Source organism: Mauremys mutica, chromosome 10, assembly GCF_020497125.1.
Source record: "Mauremys mutica isolate MM-2020 ecotype Southern chromosome 10, ASM2049712v1, whole genome shotgun sequence".
NCBI lineage: Eukaryota > Metazoa > Chordata > Testudines > Geoemydidae > Mauremys > Mauremys mutica.
In genome coordinates, this window is record NC_059081.1 from 20,567,283 (window position 1) to 20,585,820 (window position 18,538).

General features: G+C 40.4%; 1 protein-coding gene across 1 annotated transcript in view; it reads right to left on the reverse strand.

Annotated features, from left to right (window-relative positions):
* The window catches only part of LRP1B (LDL receptor related protein 1B), a 1,288,869-nt gene that overhangs the window by 73,251 nt on the left and 1,197,080 nt on the right, over positions 1 to 18,538 (reverse strand). Inside the window, exons 80-82 of the mRNA XM_045032831.1 lie at positions 9,265 to 9,488; positions 8,831 to 8,937; positions 2,172 to 2,288 (exon numbers count right to left, since the gene is read on the reverse strand). Coding sequence (XP_044888766.1) covers positions 2,172 to 2,288; positions 8,831 to 8,937; positions 9,265 to 9,488 — 448 coding nt within the window. The remainder of the gene's footprint in view (positions 1 to 2,171; positions 2,289 to 8,830; positions 8,938 to 9,264; positions 9,489 to 18,538) is intronic.

Here is an 18,538-nt window from a genome sequence, read left to right on the forward strand (position 1 = left end):
GTGGGATCTGAGTTACTATAGATAATTCTTTCCTGGGCGCTGACTAGTGAGTCTTGCCCACATGCTCAGGGTTTAGCTGATCGCCATATTTGGGGTCGGGAAGGAATTTTCCTCCAGGGAAGACTGGCAGAGGCCCTGGAGGTTTTTCGCCTTCCTCTGCAGAGTGAGGCATGGGTCACTTGCTGGAGGATTCTCTGCACCTTGAGGTCTTTAAAACCATGATTTGAGGAGTTCAATAACTCAGACATAGGTTAGGGGTTTGTTACAGGAGTGGGTGGGTGAGATTCTGTGGCCTGCATTGTGCAGGAGGTCAGACTAGATAATCAAAATGGTCCCTTCTGACCTTAAGTCTGTGAGTCTATGAGGGCAGTGATGAGAGCAGGGCAGGACTACGAACAGGCTTAGGGCAAGGCTGGAGCAGACTAAGACCTGGGAAGTCTGTTACTATTGTCAGGCAGGAGAGTGTTCCAAGTCCTGGAATTACGTTAAGCAGATTTAGCTGCTGTTCCTCCTAGGGGATTTATATACCTGGTTTGGGAGTCACATGACCAATTCCTGGCTTGTAGATTGGCTGGAGCCTAGCACAGGAGTGACTCATCACCATACAGAATCCACCATTTCCCCTGGTAGTTGGTTCCAATGGTTAAACATAGTCATTGTTAAAAATTTGTGACTTAGTTTTAATTTGAATTTGTTTGGCTTCCAGCCATTGGTTTCTGCTATGCCTTTCTCCACTGAAGAGCCTTTTAGTCAGTGCTTAATTTGTAATGAAAGAGGTGCCAGGGATCAAGCAATTTTTTAACAATCATAACGGATGCAATAAGCAGCAGAGGTGCCAGACCTATAAGCTGCCAAGGCTAGAAGTGCCGGGATTTAGCCTTGGCAAGCCCTGCCACAAATTAAGCATTGTCTTTAGTACTTGGCATTTTGTCCTCATGAAATTACTTATACTCTCTAATCAAGTCACAACTTTGATAAGTTAAACAGACTGAGCTTCTTAAGTCTCTCAGCATAAGGCCTTCTTTTTCCAGCCCCAGAATACCTTTTTAGGTATCTTTCTGCACCCTGTTTAATTTTTCAAAATTCTTTTTCAAATGTGGACACTAGAACTGGATATAGCCATCCAGTACTGGTCTCACCAAAGCTGTATACAGAAGAAAAATCATGTCCCTATTCGAACTCACTACTCCCCTGTTGATGCAGCCACAAATTAGCCCTTTGTGTCACAACCTTACATTGGGAGCTCACATTGAGTTGTCTTTTCACTATGACCCTTAAATTATTTTCAGAATCACTGCCTTTCAGGACACAGACCCCATGCTGGAGGTATGGTCAGCATTCTTTGCTCCTAGACCTTGACCTTACAGTTGATTGTATTAAAACATATATTGTTTGAATGGATCCATCATACAGAAGCATCTGGCTCACTTGGTATGACTTCCATATCATTATTTACCACTCTGCCAATCTTTGTGTCATCTGCAAACTTCATTCACTTCCATATCATTGATATAAATGTTAAATAGTATGGGACTTGGAACTGATGATCCTTGTGGAACCTCACTAGAAACACTGATTCCATGATGATTCACCACTGACAACTACTTTTTGAGCTCTGTCAATCAGTTCTTAATCCATTGAACATGTTTTTTATTGATGTTGTGTAATGATAGGGTTTTTTTTAATCAGAATGTAAAGATATATTACATATATGCAGTTACCTTTATTAGCCTATTTTCTGTTGCTTAACATTAATTATATTCCCATGCTTTAATTTTTTATGGTCTGATTTCCACGTCAGCTTTTCCATTATTTCGCTAAATGGCCTACAATTACTCTACATTGCATTCTATTGCATAGAAATCCTAACAGCTGAAAACTCTAGCTTGACTTATTCAGCATACTGTGAATTACACATGTAGGCTGCAGTAGTCTGGATGCAGACCCACACCTGTAGCCATATGGCGCGCCCATAAACTCAAACAAGGTGTCCCTGCACTTAGTCAATGCTGGAATTGGAGCTTTACAAATTCACTGCACTACAATAATCTCTAATGGCAACAGAACTAATATTCACTGTATTGCTAGATGGAAATACCACCAATATTGAGATAATTTCTTTTGAATTAACAGTTCTTTCAAAGTATGTGTTATAGAAAAACGCTGCATACCTTGTTTACTGCTCACAGATACTACTGAATCAGAGCCATCGAAAAGAACACTGCCAATAACAGATAATTCAAAATCAGCCCAGAACAAACGCTGACTGAACTGATCAACCACAAGACCTGCCAAAAAAAGAGAGAGCTTACATTTACAATAAAGTATAAAAATATAACAGTATAAAATATACCATAGCTTTATGTAGATTATAGACGTCCCCGTCCCTCATTTTCTGGAAGGCATTGCAATTCTACATAGATGAGTGCAATGTAGGAATCTGAAGGGAATAGACAAGTAAGGTTTCTGCTCAATCCTTACATTCAGGCTGAGTGAACCAGTTCCTTTTAATTTCTTTAATTTCCTTCCCACTGGTTATTTCCTTTTCAACACCCAACCCCAGTCAGGTGGAAATATACCACATCCCTTTTATTTCCTATACACATAGGCCCTGATTCTGTGCCTGCATGGAGCCCAACTGACTTCAGTAGAGCTCCATGCAAGCGTGAGTGTTGTGCACAGTGAATTGTAGGATCAGGGTGTTCATGTTCAGGGTGATTTTGCAAATCTATGTATCCTGCCATACAGAAGTATTTTCTTTTGACATCAGATTTGCATAATGCCAGTATTTTACATATTATAAGAATTAAAACAGAAATGTTATGTTTGTTTGTTTTAGTTTATATAGACTAAGTATTTAAACAATGATATTCAGATATCCAGAATAAAACACAGATACATTATGCCTAACCAGCCTCTAGGCAATGACTTTATAGTTAAATCAAGCAGACTATGCTCTACTAAGGACCTCTTAAATGATTATATTTACTATTCTGTGTTCTGTTAAAAGCTTCTGTCTGCCTACAAGTGATCTAATGCTCTGCTGTTAAGGTAACAGGTTTTATAAGAATGGAAGAAACTGTTTTTCCCCCCTATTGATGTAAGAAATATAAGTCAAAGTTATACATAGCAACAAAAACATTCTTAGAGTAGTAAATTAATCAACTATTGATAGGAAGAGGAAGTTGGATAAAGTTTTATTCTGTATAATCATGAAATAGGTATGTATTTTTTTTTTAAAAAAAAGCCTGACGGTTTGGCATACAAAATTCCATTGAAATGAACTCAAAAATAAAATCAGAGCCCACATTGGCTTTGTGAACGTACAGCTGAACAGAATAATTTCTTGTAATAGATAATACAAAAAAGCTTTATGATAAATGATATTTAGAGTCTGGAATTGTAGAAATAGTCATCAGTCGCTAGCTTGGATTTATTCTAAAAGCTTTCAATAAAATAATAAATTTTTAAATTAAAATTTTAACAAAGGAATAATATATACTCAATTTGTCTTTCAGAAGTAAATTTCTGAAGTTAGCATAAAGTGAAAGGAGTCACTATTTTGTATACGTTATAGTTAAAGATATGGCGACACCATGTGAGCGCCAATATCCATTCTCATGCTCACTCTTATCTGGAATCGGAAAGTCATATTTGGGAACAAAGTTAGGAGCAGTAGGACATGCATTTTCAATAAAGCCTCACATTTTCTCTGATCAGGAACAGAAAAGTCTCACTTGAGAAGAAAGAGAGAATCCATAGGAAAAGAAAGTCCTATTTTTAGCATGCTGAGAAAACAGAAACAGTAAAAAACTAAATATGATGAAAATATATAAAAATATATATTTTTTTAAAAATTGCACAACCCTAGAGAATTTTATTTTTCATCAGTAAGCTATGGAAGAATGGACTAATGTTTTGCAACAAAAAGCAAGAAGCTTCACATGTTAATTTTCACTTTCCTGAGCCCTTTATGGATTCTGAAGTCTGGTTAAATGCTTATCTGAAATTTTTTTAAAGCTAATATAGCTAGAAGTAAATATTATGAAAAGAGGATCTTTTGCAGTCCTGTTTGTGGTCAGGCCAGAAATAAAACAGCATCTGCATTGTTCAAATCAGTAGACAATGATATAAAGATGATTTATAATAGATTAACAGTAACTTTTTTCAGTCTAAACATCGAGAAATGAGGGAGGAGAGGGGCTTGAACAGACTAAGGAGGTATAGAAGTGTATTTTGTTATTTAATTATGTTCATTTCATTCTGTATTTTGGCATTTTCTATTTTGAGCTTTCTGTATGTAGCCTTAACACTGCATAACTCAGATGATCTTAATTGTTACTTTTCTGTTAAGCTTACAGTTCTTCTGTTAAATACCCGGAGAACAATACACTAAGTTGTCATTTCCTTTTAACATCTCTTTTTTGTACGTTTATTAAAATAAATGGATTTTAAAGTTTAGCACAGTATTCACGAAACTAACTACAGATAGACTGAGGTGGGTCAGATAATATTTTTTACTGGGCCAACGTCTGTTGGTGAAAGAGGCAAGCTTTCAAGCTACACAGAGCTCTTCTTTGGGTCTGGGAAAGGTACCGAAAGTTTCTTAATTAAACACAAGGTGGAACAGATTGTCTCTGCAAACAGTGTGAACTATAATAGACTGTAAGGCTACATATACAATTTTTTAGATCTGATTTATAGATAGATTTGTTGTGTGCTTGCTTGCGTGAAGATCGTTTTGCGGCTTTTTTTAAGGCCTGAGTGCCGAGCCACGTGGCCTGCTAGGCTAGGCTGAGAGCTTACTAATGAGGCTCCAGCCTGCTATCCTTTGATCCCTAACCCCGTTATGATCCCTTGATAAATGGGAGGGCTAACTCAGGGAGAACAGGAGCAACAAACAGGGGAGTTTTATGAGGGAGTTTAGCAAGGGCAAGAGGCAGATACAGCTAACAAACAGACGTTAAACTTAGATCAATAACCCCCTTCTCCCCCCGCCTACCCCTCCAAAACACCTGCAAGAATAAGAATAATACACACAGAAGTCCAGTAGCAGAGTGGGGGCTATCCAATTTATTGCATTGAATGCAGCAAGTACAATTATCTGCCTTGTATGTAGGTGATATTTGTGTGTATGCGGTGCAAGCAGCTCATCAGACACAGTATGGATTCAAGGCCAGAGTAGCTGAACTGGAGGAGCTAAGGGACACAGATAGGTACTTAGAGGAGACTTTCAGGGACACAACAGAGCGATCCCACCCCAACTCTGATGTATCAGTGTGCTGAGGAGGATAAAAGTCACAGGGAAGGAAACATAAAGCTGGAGTGGAGGGAAGCAATCCCATAGATCCCTTCCTTCTAGATGATGTCAGGGTGGATGTGGCCCATTCCCAATAACTGATTAGGAGGTGTCAATACCAAGAGAGGGAAAATTGCTTTTGTAGTGAGCCAACCATTCCCAGTCCCTATTCAAACCCAAATTAATGGTGTTAAGTCTGCAAATGAATTGTAGCTCTGCAGTTTCTCTTTGAAGTATCAGAGTGAAGTTTTTTTGTTGAAGGATGGCTACTTTTAAATCTGTTATTGACTGTCCAGGGAGATTGAAGTGTTCTCCTACTGGCTTTTGTATGTTACTATTCCTGATGTCTGATTTGTGTCCATTTATTCTTTTATGTAGAGACTGTCTGGTTTGGCCAATGTACATGGCAGAGGGGCATTGTTGGCACATGATGGCATATATCACATTAACAGAACACCACTGGCCATCACATACAGGCCTCAGCCAAAACCTCTCCAGCATATCATCAACTATCTACAACCTACCCTGGAAAATGATCCCTCACTCTCACAGGCCAGTCCTCACTTACAGACAGCCCCCCAACCTGAGGCAAATACTCACCGGCAACTACACACCACACCACAGAAACACAAACCCAGGAACCAAACCCTGTTGCCTAGTCTGTCCCTGTATCTACTCTAGCGACACCATCAGAGGACCCAACAACATCAGCCACACCTTCAGGGGCTCATTCTTCTGCACATCTACTAATGTGATATATGCTATCATGTGCCAGCAATTCCCCTCTGCCATGTACATTGGCCAAATTGGACTACAGGATATGAGGGAAGGTCCTCTCATACATCAGTAACTGGTTAAAAGATATGAAAGAAATTGTAGGAATAAATGGTCAGTTTTTACAATGGAGAGAGGTAAACTGGGACCTGTTCAACATATTCATAAATGGTTGCAAAAATGGGAACAGTGAGGTGGCAAAATTTTCAGACAATTTTGCAGTATACAAGTACTCAAAATAGGTAAGTCCAAAGGTGACTGGGAAGAGTTACAAAGGGATCTCAGAAAACTAGATGAGTGGGCAAGAAAACTGCAGACGAAATTCAGTGTTGATAAAGGAAAAGTAATTGACTTCTGTGATGAGATAACTGTCTCTGTCAATGAGGAGAAAGCAGTGGATGTGTTATTCCTTGATTTTAACAAAGCTTTTGATATGGACTCCCACCGTATTCTTGCCGGCAAGTTAAAGAAGTATGGGCTGGATGAATGGACTATACGGTGGATAGAAAGCTGGATAGATCATCGGGCTCAACGGGTAGTGATAAATGGCTCCACATCTAGTTGGCAGCCGGTTTCAAGCGGACTGCCCCAAGGGTTGGTCCTGGGGCTGGTTTTGTTCAATATCTTCATTAATGATCTGGAGGATGGCGAGGATTAATGATCTGGAGGATGGTGTGTTTGCAGATGACACTAAACTGGGAGGAGTGGTAGAAACGCTGGAGGATAGGAATAGGATACAGAGGGACCTAGACAAATTAGAGGATTAGGCCAAAAGAAATATGATGAGGTTCAACAAGGACAAGTGCAGAGTCCTGCACTTAGGATGGAAGAATCCCATGCACTGCTACAGACTAGGAACCTAATGGCTAGGCAACAGTTCTGCAGAAAAGGACCTAGGAGTTACAGTGGATGAGATGCTGGATATGAGTCAACAGTGTGCCCTTGTTGCCAAGAAGGCTAACGGCATTTTGGGCTGTATAAGTAGGGGCATTGCCAGCAGATCAAGGGATGTGATCTTTCCCCTCTATTCTACATTGGTGAGGCCTCATCTGGAGTACTGTGTCCAGTTTTGGGCCTCACACTACAAGAAGGATGTGGAAAAATTGGAAAGAGTCCAGCGGATGGCAACAAAAATGATTAGGGGGCTGGAGCACATGACTTATGAGGAGAGGCTGAGGGAACTGGGATTGCTTAGTCTGCAGAAGAGAAGAATGAGGAGGGATTTGATAGCTGCTTTCAACTACTTGAAAGGGGGTTCCAAAGAGGATGGATCTAGACTGTTCTCAATGGTAGCACATGACAGAACAAAGAGTAATGGTCTCAAGTTGCAGTGGGGGAGGTTTACGTTGGATATTAGGAAAAACTTTTTCACTAAGAGGGTGGTGAAGCACTGGAATGAGTTACCTAGGGAGGTGGTAGAATCTCCTTCCTTAGAGGTTTTTAAGGTCAGGCATGAAAAAGCCCTGGCTGGGATGATTTAGTTGGGGATTTGTCCTGCTTTGAGTAGGGGGTGGACTAGATGACCTCCTGAGGTCTGTGATTCTATGAATGCACACTGGAAAACATAATCCCAACTATCCAAACAAAATTATGGGGTCTAAATTAGCTGTTGCCACTCAAGAAAGAGATCTTGCAGTCATTGTGGATAGTTCTCTGAAAACATCAGTTTAATGTGCAGCAGCAGTCAAAAAGCTAACATAATGTTAGGAACCATTAGGAAATGAATAGATAATAAGACAGAAAATATCATAATGGCACTATATAAATCCATGGCATGCCCACACCTTGAATACTGTGTATAGTTCTGGTAGCTTCATCTCAAAAAAGATATATTAGATTTGTAAAAAGTATAGCTAAGAGCAACAAAAATGATTAGGGATATGGAACAGCTTCCATATGAGGAAAGATTAAAAACACTAGCACTGTTCACCTTGGAAACAAGATGACTAAAGGGGTATATGATAGAGGTCTGTAAAATCATTGATGGTACGGAGAAAGTGAATATATGAAGAGTTATTTACCCCTTCACATAAAGGAATAGCTAGGGGGTCACTCAAGGAAATTAATAGGCATCAGGTTTAAAACAAAAGGAAGTATGTCTTCACACACACACAGTCAACTTGTTCTGTGGTGAAGGGAAAGTTGTGAAGGCCAAAAGTATAACTGGGTACAAAAAATTATATAAGTTCATGTGGATGGGTTCATTAATGGCTATTAGCCAAGATGGTCAGGGATGAAACCCTATTCTCTGGATGTCCCTAAATCTCCAAATGGCAAAAGCTAGGACTGAATAGCAGGGGATAGATGACTCAAAATTGCCCTTTTCTGTTCATTCCCCTCTATCTATATATATAGTTATTTGATATTGTTTTATAAAGTTACTGTGTTAAGCTTCAGAGGGGTAGCCGTGTTAGTCTGGATCTGTAAAAGCAGCAGAGTCCTGTGGCACTTTATAGACTAACAGACATATTGGAGCATGAGCTTTCGTGGGTCAATACCCACTTCGTCGGATTTCAACCACGAAAGCTCATGCTCCAGTACGTCTGTTAGTCTATAAAGTGCCACAGGACTTTTCACTTGTGTTAAGCTTATTTAGATTCAATATACATCATTTAAAATATTATGAATTTAATATTTAACTGTATATTTATTACCAGAATATAAAATTATAGAATTTTTTAGGACTGCAAAATTGGAATTGAGCCAAGAAATCCACACAAGGCTACCTTTTAATGGGGAATTTGAAATGCCATGTACCTGTAGGTCTTTGTAAATTCTTCTGTACCAATATCCTTCTTAGAGTACCGTCCATAGCTGCTTCTTCTATGTGAGAGTGGTCCCCAATGACTGTCCAATACATCATCCTAAAAATATCAAACATAAAATTGTTGCCACAAATTTGCATATGTTAATACCTTAAACTTACATAGCAACTTTCTTCGAATGATCTTGAGATATTTAACAGACATTATATTATTGTAAGTCTCACAAAACACTCGAGAGATGAGGAATATTAACCTCATTTTGCAGATGGGTAAACTGAAGCAGAGAGGCTAAATAACTTAACCAAATTTACACATTTGTAGACATTATTATGCAGTAAGTCATGTTTGCTTTGCTCAAACTTCTATGTATGTTTGTTATTTATAAAATAGAATACAACACAATAAAATGCCACAGAAACAACATACCCCTTTTTAGGATTTACAGCAATTGCATATGGTTCTCCTGCCATATTTGTAAGCAACCTTGTACAGTTTGGTCCATTCAACTGTCCTACATTGATGGAGTATCTTAAACTTGTCCAGTGAGTTGTATAATAACTGAACCAATGCATTCTAGAATGATCAGTCCAGTAAATATTTCCAGCAATCCAGTCAACAGCAATATCTCTGGGTCTTTTGAATTCAGGACACTAGAAGGAGCAAATTTTAAAGTCATAATTATGAAATTTACCTTTTATAGTAGACATACAGTCACATATTTTTTCCATTCATTAACAGATCCATTATTTTATAACATAAATCTTATAAAACTTGTTTAATTACTTAAATACAAATAAATTCATACCTTTGAAATACAAAGGAGGAAAGCAACAAAATGATCAAAGATTTAGAAGGATTTAGAAAACCTGACCAATGGAAAAAAACTGGGCCTGCTTAATCTTCAGAAAAGGGGCAGGGAGGGACCTGATAACAGTCTTCAAGCATGTTAAGGGCTGTTAGAAAGAGGACAATAGAACTATGATTAATTGTTCTCCATGTCCACTGAAGGTAGGACAAGAAGCAATGGACTTAATCTGCAGCAAGGGAAAAGCTTTCTAACTATAAGGATAGTTAGGATGTGACTTTCAAGATAGGTTGTGGAATCCCTGTCTCTACAAGTTTTTAAAAACAGGTTGGACAAACATCCATCAGGGACGGTCTAGGTTAGTTGGTCCTGCTTCAGTGTGGAGGGCTGGACTTGATGACTTCTCAAGGTCCCTTTCAGACCTACATTTCTATGATAATGCACATTTATGTGATATGTGTTTGGCTGGTTATAATACTGAGCTACGCAATCACTTACAATTGTATGGGTACAAGTGCACAAACTGTGGGTTGAATACACGAAAATATTTAGTAGCATAGAAAGGTTTCTCCAGTGGGTAATGTCCATCAGCAGGTTGGTTTCACCGTACTGTGTCACATGGAAGAGCAATTTCAACACATTTTTTGAACTTCTATTACCATTGTACTTGTTAAGAAAGAGCACTAGCATGTGCTAAGATGTGGAATATCAAAATCAATATTATTATTCAAAGGATGGAGCTACTGGTATTGAAGTAAACAAAATGATACTGGTTGTAATTCTAAAGGGCTGGAGGAAGATGGTTTGATATTAGCCAACTATGATAGGGGTCGTGCCCTATCCTGGGAGACCCTCTCCTGAGTAGAGATGTCCGATGGGGGCCAGGAGAGAGAAAGACAAAGCAGCCATAGGCAGTGGAGCAGACTCCAGTGGTAAGACCTGATAAAAGGGCAGGATCCAGACTACAGGGAGAGCACTGTGGAAGGTGTTCAGAGGAAGAACAACAAATGGAACTTAAGAGGCATATAAAGGCCAAGTCTGAAGAGGGTGGAATTCAGTTTATGTTTATACTTTTGGTTTGCAATTTAACGAGGGATTTCAGGGGAGAACCTTGTAAGTCTGAGAAGAGGGTGAACCTGGAGAGGTTGTGTGGAGAAGGCCTGGTAGAAGGCTATGGCAGGAAAGAGCCCAAGGAGGTAGCTGGGGCAGGTCAGAATAGACAAACCTTGCCTGCTTACTATAAAGCCCTGGGCTGTAATCCAAAAATAAAGTGGGAGGCGTGGTTCCCTGACCACCCACTGATGAGGTGGCGTGAGGCCCAAGAAGGGAATAAGGATAGTGGAGAGCCCTGAGAGAAGGGTTTGAAGAACACAGAGCCCAGAGTTAGGGCCAAAGACCTTTTTGTAAGGCTATCTGAACTTTTATTTGTTGGACTTTGTTACCCCGAAAAGGGTAGGTCTAAATTGTGACCTGGTCAGAGAGCTGAATTATGGAAAGAGAGGCCACTGAGCAGCCAGAGCAACCAATGGCAGGTGTACTAGAGAGAAGAGAGTTTTGTTATGCTACAATGAGCCACAAGGGGACACGCCTGCAGTAAATCCATCACAGAAGTATAGCCCTGGAGTCCGAAGCAAAGCTTGTAAGGGAGAGCTGCTGCTGAAAAAAAAAAAATTCTTGAATGGAATCCTAAAACATGGCTGTCCAGGACTCTGCCAAGGATAAGTACAATCTTATTATGTAATGAATGGCATAAATTCTGTTCATTCTGGTTGGTTCTGCAGAGTCTTGGAATATAGCAGAAAGGATATTTTTTAGCACGGCTTCTCTTCTTTAGCTGATTGACAAGTTGCTTACTGACATCAGCCATTGAAACTGTACATCTATACACATTATACTAGATGATATTTATGAAAGGATTTGTCTAAAGCAAGTTTTGTGGCTATTGGAGGACATCATGGAATATAACTCCACTGAATCACACTTTTAAATGTTACACAGAAATAAACAGCATAGTTTCAAAACTATTGGGTTAGAATTAAGAATCTTAAATAACTGAATACATTTTTATAACTCCGAGTTGTAATGTATCTATTACAATTTCATGGCCACAATTATGGCTCTGACACTATAAGGTGCTCCCAGGTGGAGCAAATTGCAGGATCAGAACTTAAAGAAAAAATAAAATGAAGTTTGGGAAATAAAGTTATGAAAAATGTAATTCTCATATTTGTCAGAACTCCTATAGAAAGTTGTACATTTTGCAAGCCAGGAATGTGTCACTGTTTTCTCTAATAGAAAGAGGCAAATAATCTGAGATTTAGGGCTTCACACATATTCAATTTGTGTTTGTCTTTTTCTATAAAATAGTATTAAACTAATTTAGAAGGAAATGTCTATATTCTTCCAAACATGGTGACAAAATACTACAAAGGGGAGGAAAATCTTAGAATAACTTCTTTGCCTCAGGTGTCAGAGTCCTATAATAGCAGAAAGACATGTACAGGATTTTTTTTTTAAATAAAATTAAGGTCAGTTCAATTTCTAGACAATATAATAAGGACTGCATGGGGAATTAGGATTTACATACAATGAACTATCTTTAGTCCTGCAAAAATGCCATGGGATCCTTTATGTTCTAAAGACTGACAGGATCGTAACTTTCTATTTAAATGAAGATTAAAGAAGCAAACTCAGTCACAGCACACACTAAACAGTGTTGCTTTGAAAACAGTGTCAGAGTAAGATTGAAAAAGTCTAAACAAATATATCATATGGCACTCCTGTATTAGAAAAGGGGGCTACTGACATTATATACTTAAAAAAATACAGAAAAGAAATGAATTCATTTAAAAATTGTTAGCATTTGCAGGCTAGTTCTACTTGTTAGTGTTTTGCTATTATTATTAATTAACCAACAGTAGCACTGAGGCCTTCATTCCAAGCAAAAAATCATTTTTTGAGACAAATCATTCCAAGCAAAAAATAAAATATGGATATTTGCCAAAACTTTTAATTAAATTATATTTTGCAGTCACAATGTCTTTTAATACTCATTTATACTCTGTAATCTGATCTGTGCTGAGAAACCCCTTTGCTGAGGGAGAGCTCCACTGACTTCACTGGACACCATACAGACTTAATGATCTGCTTGCATGCATCGTATTGGGGCCTAGTATTCTTTTGAATAATACCTCAGACACCAGGGGAAAGAAAACCTGTGGCTCCTTTAAGGGTTGCTTCCCTTCTTCTGAGCACTCAGCCAGGGCTGGCTTTAGGCCGATTCCCCAGAATCGGGCCCCGCGCCTGCGTCTAAGAGGGCTCCGCGCCTTAGGCGCCTTTTTAATTTGTTAATTTTTTTTACTCACCCAGCGGCAGTCTGCTCCAGGTCTTCAGTGGCACAGGGTCTGCTCCGGGTCTTCGGTGGCATTTCGGCAGTGGGGCGTCCTTCAGTGCCGCGGAAGACCCAGAGCAGACCCCCCGCTGCTGAAGTGCCACTGAAGCCCTGGACTGCTGCCGAGTATTCGAATCGAGCCCCGCAGTTCATAAAGCTGGCCCTGCACTCAGCCTTCTTGTGGGCTTGAGGGGGCTGATTGACTGAATGACAGGATAAAGCATAAGCCTAATGGCTCCTGTGTACCCACCATTGAGGGCTTTACCCCTTCCCTCTATCCAGGCCAGGGTCGGCTCCAGGCACCAGCGAAGGAAGCAGGTGCCTGGGGCGGCCAATAGAAAGGGGCTGCACTCCGTCCGTTATTGGGGTGGCACGTCCAGGTCTTCAGCAGCAATTCGGCAGTGGGTCCTTCACTCCCCTTTTTTTTTTCACTGCTTGGGGCAGCAAAAAAGCTGGAGCCAGTCCTGATCCAGGCTGCCATTCTGTGCTGAGAAGAAAAGCTGTCCCTGTCCCTCTTTTGACTAGAGTAGGACTGGGCTTGGGGGGCCTCATGCTAGTTACCTTTTGGAGTTTGAGAAAAAAGTTTCTCCCTTACTACAAGATTGGCCTGAGCAGTGTGGATTTTTCCCCACTTTCTTCTCAGCAGCCCAGAGCTTGGTGGTAAGGCTGTACAATTCATTTTGTTGGAAACTGGCAAGTGGCCAGAGCAGCTATTTGTTCAGGATCCAGTATCTCAGAGAAGGAAAACATCAAACTGGAGCAGAGGGAAATGATCCCGTAGTGGGTACCCTCCTTCCAGATGATGCCAGGGTATCTCTTGCACTGAGGATACCTCTTCAGGGAGGGAACTCCAGTTATTAGGAAGAGACAGATAATAGTAATGGGGGATTTGGTCATTAGAAACAGGTAGCTGGGTTTTGCGATGATTGAGAGAACCACTTGGTGTGAAGATTGTGGATCTCTTGAGACATCTAGACAGACTTACATGTAGTGATAGGAAGGAGCCAGTGACTGTGGTACATGTAGGATAGGAGAGAGGTCCTGGAGGCCAAATTTAGGCTACTAGGTAAGAGATTGAAGTCCAGGACCTCTATGGTAGCACTCTCTGAAATGCTTCAAGTTCCACATGCAGGGCCAGTTAGACAGGCACAACTACAGAGTCTCAATCCATGGATGACACAACGGTGTAGAAAGGAGGGGTTTAGATTTATTAGGAACTGGGGAACCTTTAGGGAAATGGGGAGCCTATATAGGATAGGCTCCACGTAAACCAAAATGGAACTGGATTGCTGGCACATAAAATTAAAAAGAACGTAGAGCAGTTTTTAAATGAAGGAGTAAAGGAAAGCCGACAGGTGTGGAGGAGACATCCCTTAGGGGATGACCTATTAATGGAGATTTTCTATATCCTAGTAAGGAGGAGAGGATGGAAAGTGATAAAAAATGGGTAAGATATGATGAGAAACAGTCAAATGTAAAAAAGTCCCATTCAATTACATCACAATGTCAAACAGCTAAAAAGTGACAATTTTAAGTGCTTGTATAAAAATGCTAGAAATATAAATACTAAGATGGGTGAACTAGAATACCTCATATTAAATGAGGATATTGATATAACAGGCATCATAGAAACTTGGTAGAATGAGAATAATCAATGGGACACAGTAATACCATGGTACAAAATATATTGGAAGGATAGAATAGGATGTACTAGGGTGGGGAGTGGCACTATATGTAAAAGAAAGCCTAGAGTCAAATGAAGTAAAAATCTTAAATGAACCAAACTACCATGAATCTCTATGGATAGTAATTCCATGCTTGAATAATAAGAATATAGCAGTAGGGATATATTACTGACCACCTGACCAGGATGGTTATAGTGACTGTGAAATGCTCAGGGAGATTAGAAAGGCTATAAAATTAAACTAAAAAATAATGGGGGATTTCAGCTATCCAGCGGAACCACTTGGTATTAGTGACCATAACATAATAAAATTAAACATTGGGGGCGGGGGAACACCAAAACAGCCCACTACAGTAGTATTTAATTTCAGAAAGAGGAACCACACAAAAATGAGGAAGTTAAACAGAAATTAAAAGGTACAGTGCCCAAAGTGAAATCCCTGCAAGCTGCATGGAAACTTTATAAAGACACCATAATAGAGGCTCAATTTAAATTTATACTCCACATTAAAAAACATAGTAAGAGGACCAAAAAAAATACCACCGTGGCTAAACAACAAAGTAAAAAAGCAGTTAGAGGCAAAAAGGCATTCTTTAAAAATGGAAGTTAAATCCTATTGAGGAAAATAGAAGGAGCATAAACTCTGGCTAGTGAAATGTAAAAATATAAGTAGAAAAGCTAGAAAAGAATTTGAAGAACAGCTAGCCAAAGACTCAAAATGTAAGAGCAAAAAATGTTGTATGTACATCACAAACAGGAAGCCTGCTAACAACCAGTAGGGTCACTGGACAATTGAGACGCTAAAGGATCACTCTAGGAAAATATGGTCATTGCAGAGAAACTAAATGAATTCTTTGTATCAATCTTCACAGCTGAGGATGTGAGGGGGATTCCCAGACCTGAGCCATTCTTTTTAGGTAACAAATCTGAGGAACTGTCCCAGATTCATGTGTCAGAGGAGATTTGGAACAAATTGATAAATTAAACTGTAATAAGTCACCAGAACCAGATGGTATTCACCAAAGAGTTCTGAAAGAACTCAAATGTGAAATTGCAAAACTATTAACTGTGGTATGTAACTTATCATTTAAATCAGTTTCTGTACCAGATAACTAGAGGAGAGCTAATGTGATGCCAATTTTTTAAAAAGGCTCCAGAGGCAATCCTGACAATTACAGGCTGGTAAACCTAATTTCAGTACTAGGCAAATTGGTTGAAACTATAGTAAAGAACAGATTTGTCAGATACATACATGAACACGGTTTGTTGGGGAAGAGTCAATATGTTTTTTCTAAAGGGAAATCATGTCTCACCAAACTGCTAGAATTCTTTGAGGGGGTTAACAAGCATGTGGACCTGGATGATCCAGTCAATATAGTGTACTTGGACTTTCAGAAAGCCTTTGACAAGTTCTCTCACCAAAGGCTCTTAAAGTAAGCTGTTATGGGATAAGAGGGAAGGTCCTCTTCTGGATCAGTAACTGGTTAAAAGATAGGAATCAAAGGGTAGGAATCAATGGTCAGTTTTCAGAATGGAGAGAGGTAAATAGTGGTGCCCCCCATGGGTCTGTACTGGGACCAGTACTGTTCAACATATTCATAAATGATCTGGAAAAAGGGGTAAACAGTGAGGTGACAAAATTTACAGACAATATAAAGCTACTCAAGATAGTTAAGTCCAAAGCAGACTGAGAAGAGTTACAAAGGGATCTCACAAAACAAAATGGCAGATGAAATTCAGTGTTGATGAATGCCAAGTAATGCACATTGGAAAACATAATCCCAACTATACATATAAAATGATAGGGTTGAAATTAGTTGTTAGCACTCAAGAGAGCATCCACTCCATGTGCAGTGGCAGTCAAAAAAGCTAACAAAATATTTGGACTTATTAGGAAAGTGATAGATAATAAGACAAACTATCATATTGTCTCTGTATAAATCCACGGTAGGCCCACATCTTGAATACTGCATGGTCACCCCATCTCAAAAAAGACATATTGGAATTGGAAAAATTTCAGAAAAGGGCAAGCTTCCATATGTGGAGAGATTAATAAGACTTGTTATTTGCTCCTTCCGATAACACAAGAACTAGGGGTCACCAAATGAAATTAATAGGCAGCAGGTTCAAAACAAATAAAAGGAAGTATTTCTTCACATAATGCACTGTCAACCTGTGGAACTCTTTGACAGAGGATGTTGTGAAGACAAGACTATAACAGGGTTCAAAAATGAACTAGATAAGTTCATGGAAGATAGGTCTATCAATGGCTATTAGTCAGGATGGGCAGAGATGTAAAACCATGGTCTGAAGTGTTCCTAACCTCTGTTTTCCAGAAGCAGGGAATAGGCAGCAGGTGATGGATCCCTTGATGATTACCTGTTCTGCTCATTCCCTCTGAAGCATCTAGTATTAGCTACTGTCAGAAGACAGGGTACTGGGCTGGATGGATCACTGGTCTGACTCAGTATGGCTGTTAGTATGTTCTTATGTACTGAAGATTTTCAAAAATTCACAGTAACAACATAGGGTTTAGAAACTATCTCAGTACAATTACTGATTATAGAGCAATATTTTATTCCCAAAACTGAGAGAATGCCATATTAGATACAGATCAGGCAAGAATAATCCTGAAATGTTGGAGCCTTCAGTTATCATGCAACATACAACCCTTCAGCTCCTTTAACACAGTTTATTAAGCAGCCATCAGATGATACTGGCTACTGACTTGGTGAGAAAGGTAATAATTGGAGATATACCAATCTCCTAGAACTGAAAGGGACCTTGAAAGGTCATTGAATACAACCCCCTGCCTTCACTAGCAGGACCAATTTTTGCCCCAGATCCCTAAGTGGCCCCCTCAAGGATTGAACTCACAACTGTGGGTTTAGCAGGCCAATGCTCAAACCACTGAGCTATCCCTCCCCCACTTGGATTCAAAGGGGTGACAGATGACACTAGTTGGATCAACTGGACCCTTTCTGCCCTTTGGATCTGAAGCCTTTTGGGATTCCAACACTGACTTGCCCATAAGCAAGGAAGAAGGGCCTGGTGCTAATTTACAGTCACCTTGAACCAAGCTAAGGGCTACTTCTGTCAGGAATTGCCAGAGTTCAGGGTCTCATTCTCGCCCAGCCATCTGGGTTAAAGCTGCACAAAGACAGAATCTCCTCAGCAAGTAAGAATCATCAGTGTATAGAAGGTACAAAGTATGCTAGTCTACCATGGCCACTAAGGATAAGACAAACTATGCAGATAAAAGAAAAAAGCAGAGGAATTCTAGAGAGCTCTGACTAGGTTGTCCGATAGCTGTAAGGAACTGAGTGGTAGCTCTTTATATTCATTTGGGCCTGACATCTGATACAATGAAGGTGCACACACATATAGCCCTAACTGTTGCTCTTGTGAAGACGTGGAGTCAAGGGCGGCTCCAGACCCCAGCACGCCAAGCGCGTGCTTGGGGTGACATGCCACAGGGGGCGCTCTGCTGGTCGCCGGGAGGGCAGCAGGCGGCTCCAGTGGACCTCCCGCAGGCGTGCCTGCGGAGCGTCCGCTGGTCCCGCGGCTTCGGTGGAGCATCCGCAGGCACGCCTGCGGGAGGTTCACCAGAGCCGCGGGACCAGCGGACCTTCCGCAGGCACATCTGTGGGAGGTTCACCGGAGCCGCGGGACCAGCAGACCTTCCGCAGGCACGTCTGCGGGAGGTTCACCGGAGCCGCGGGACCAGCAGACCCTCTGCAGGCACGTCTGCGGGAGGTACACTGGAGCCACGGGACCAGCGGACCCTCCGCAGGCACGTCTGCGGGAGGTTCACCGGAGC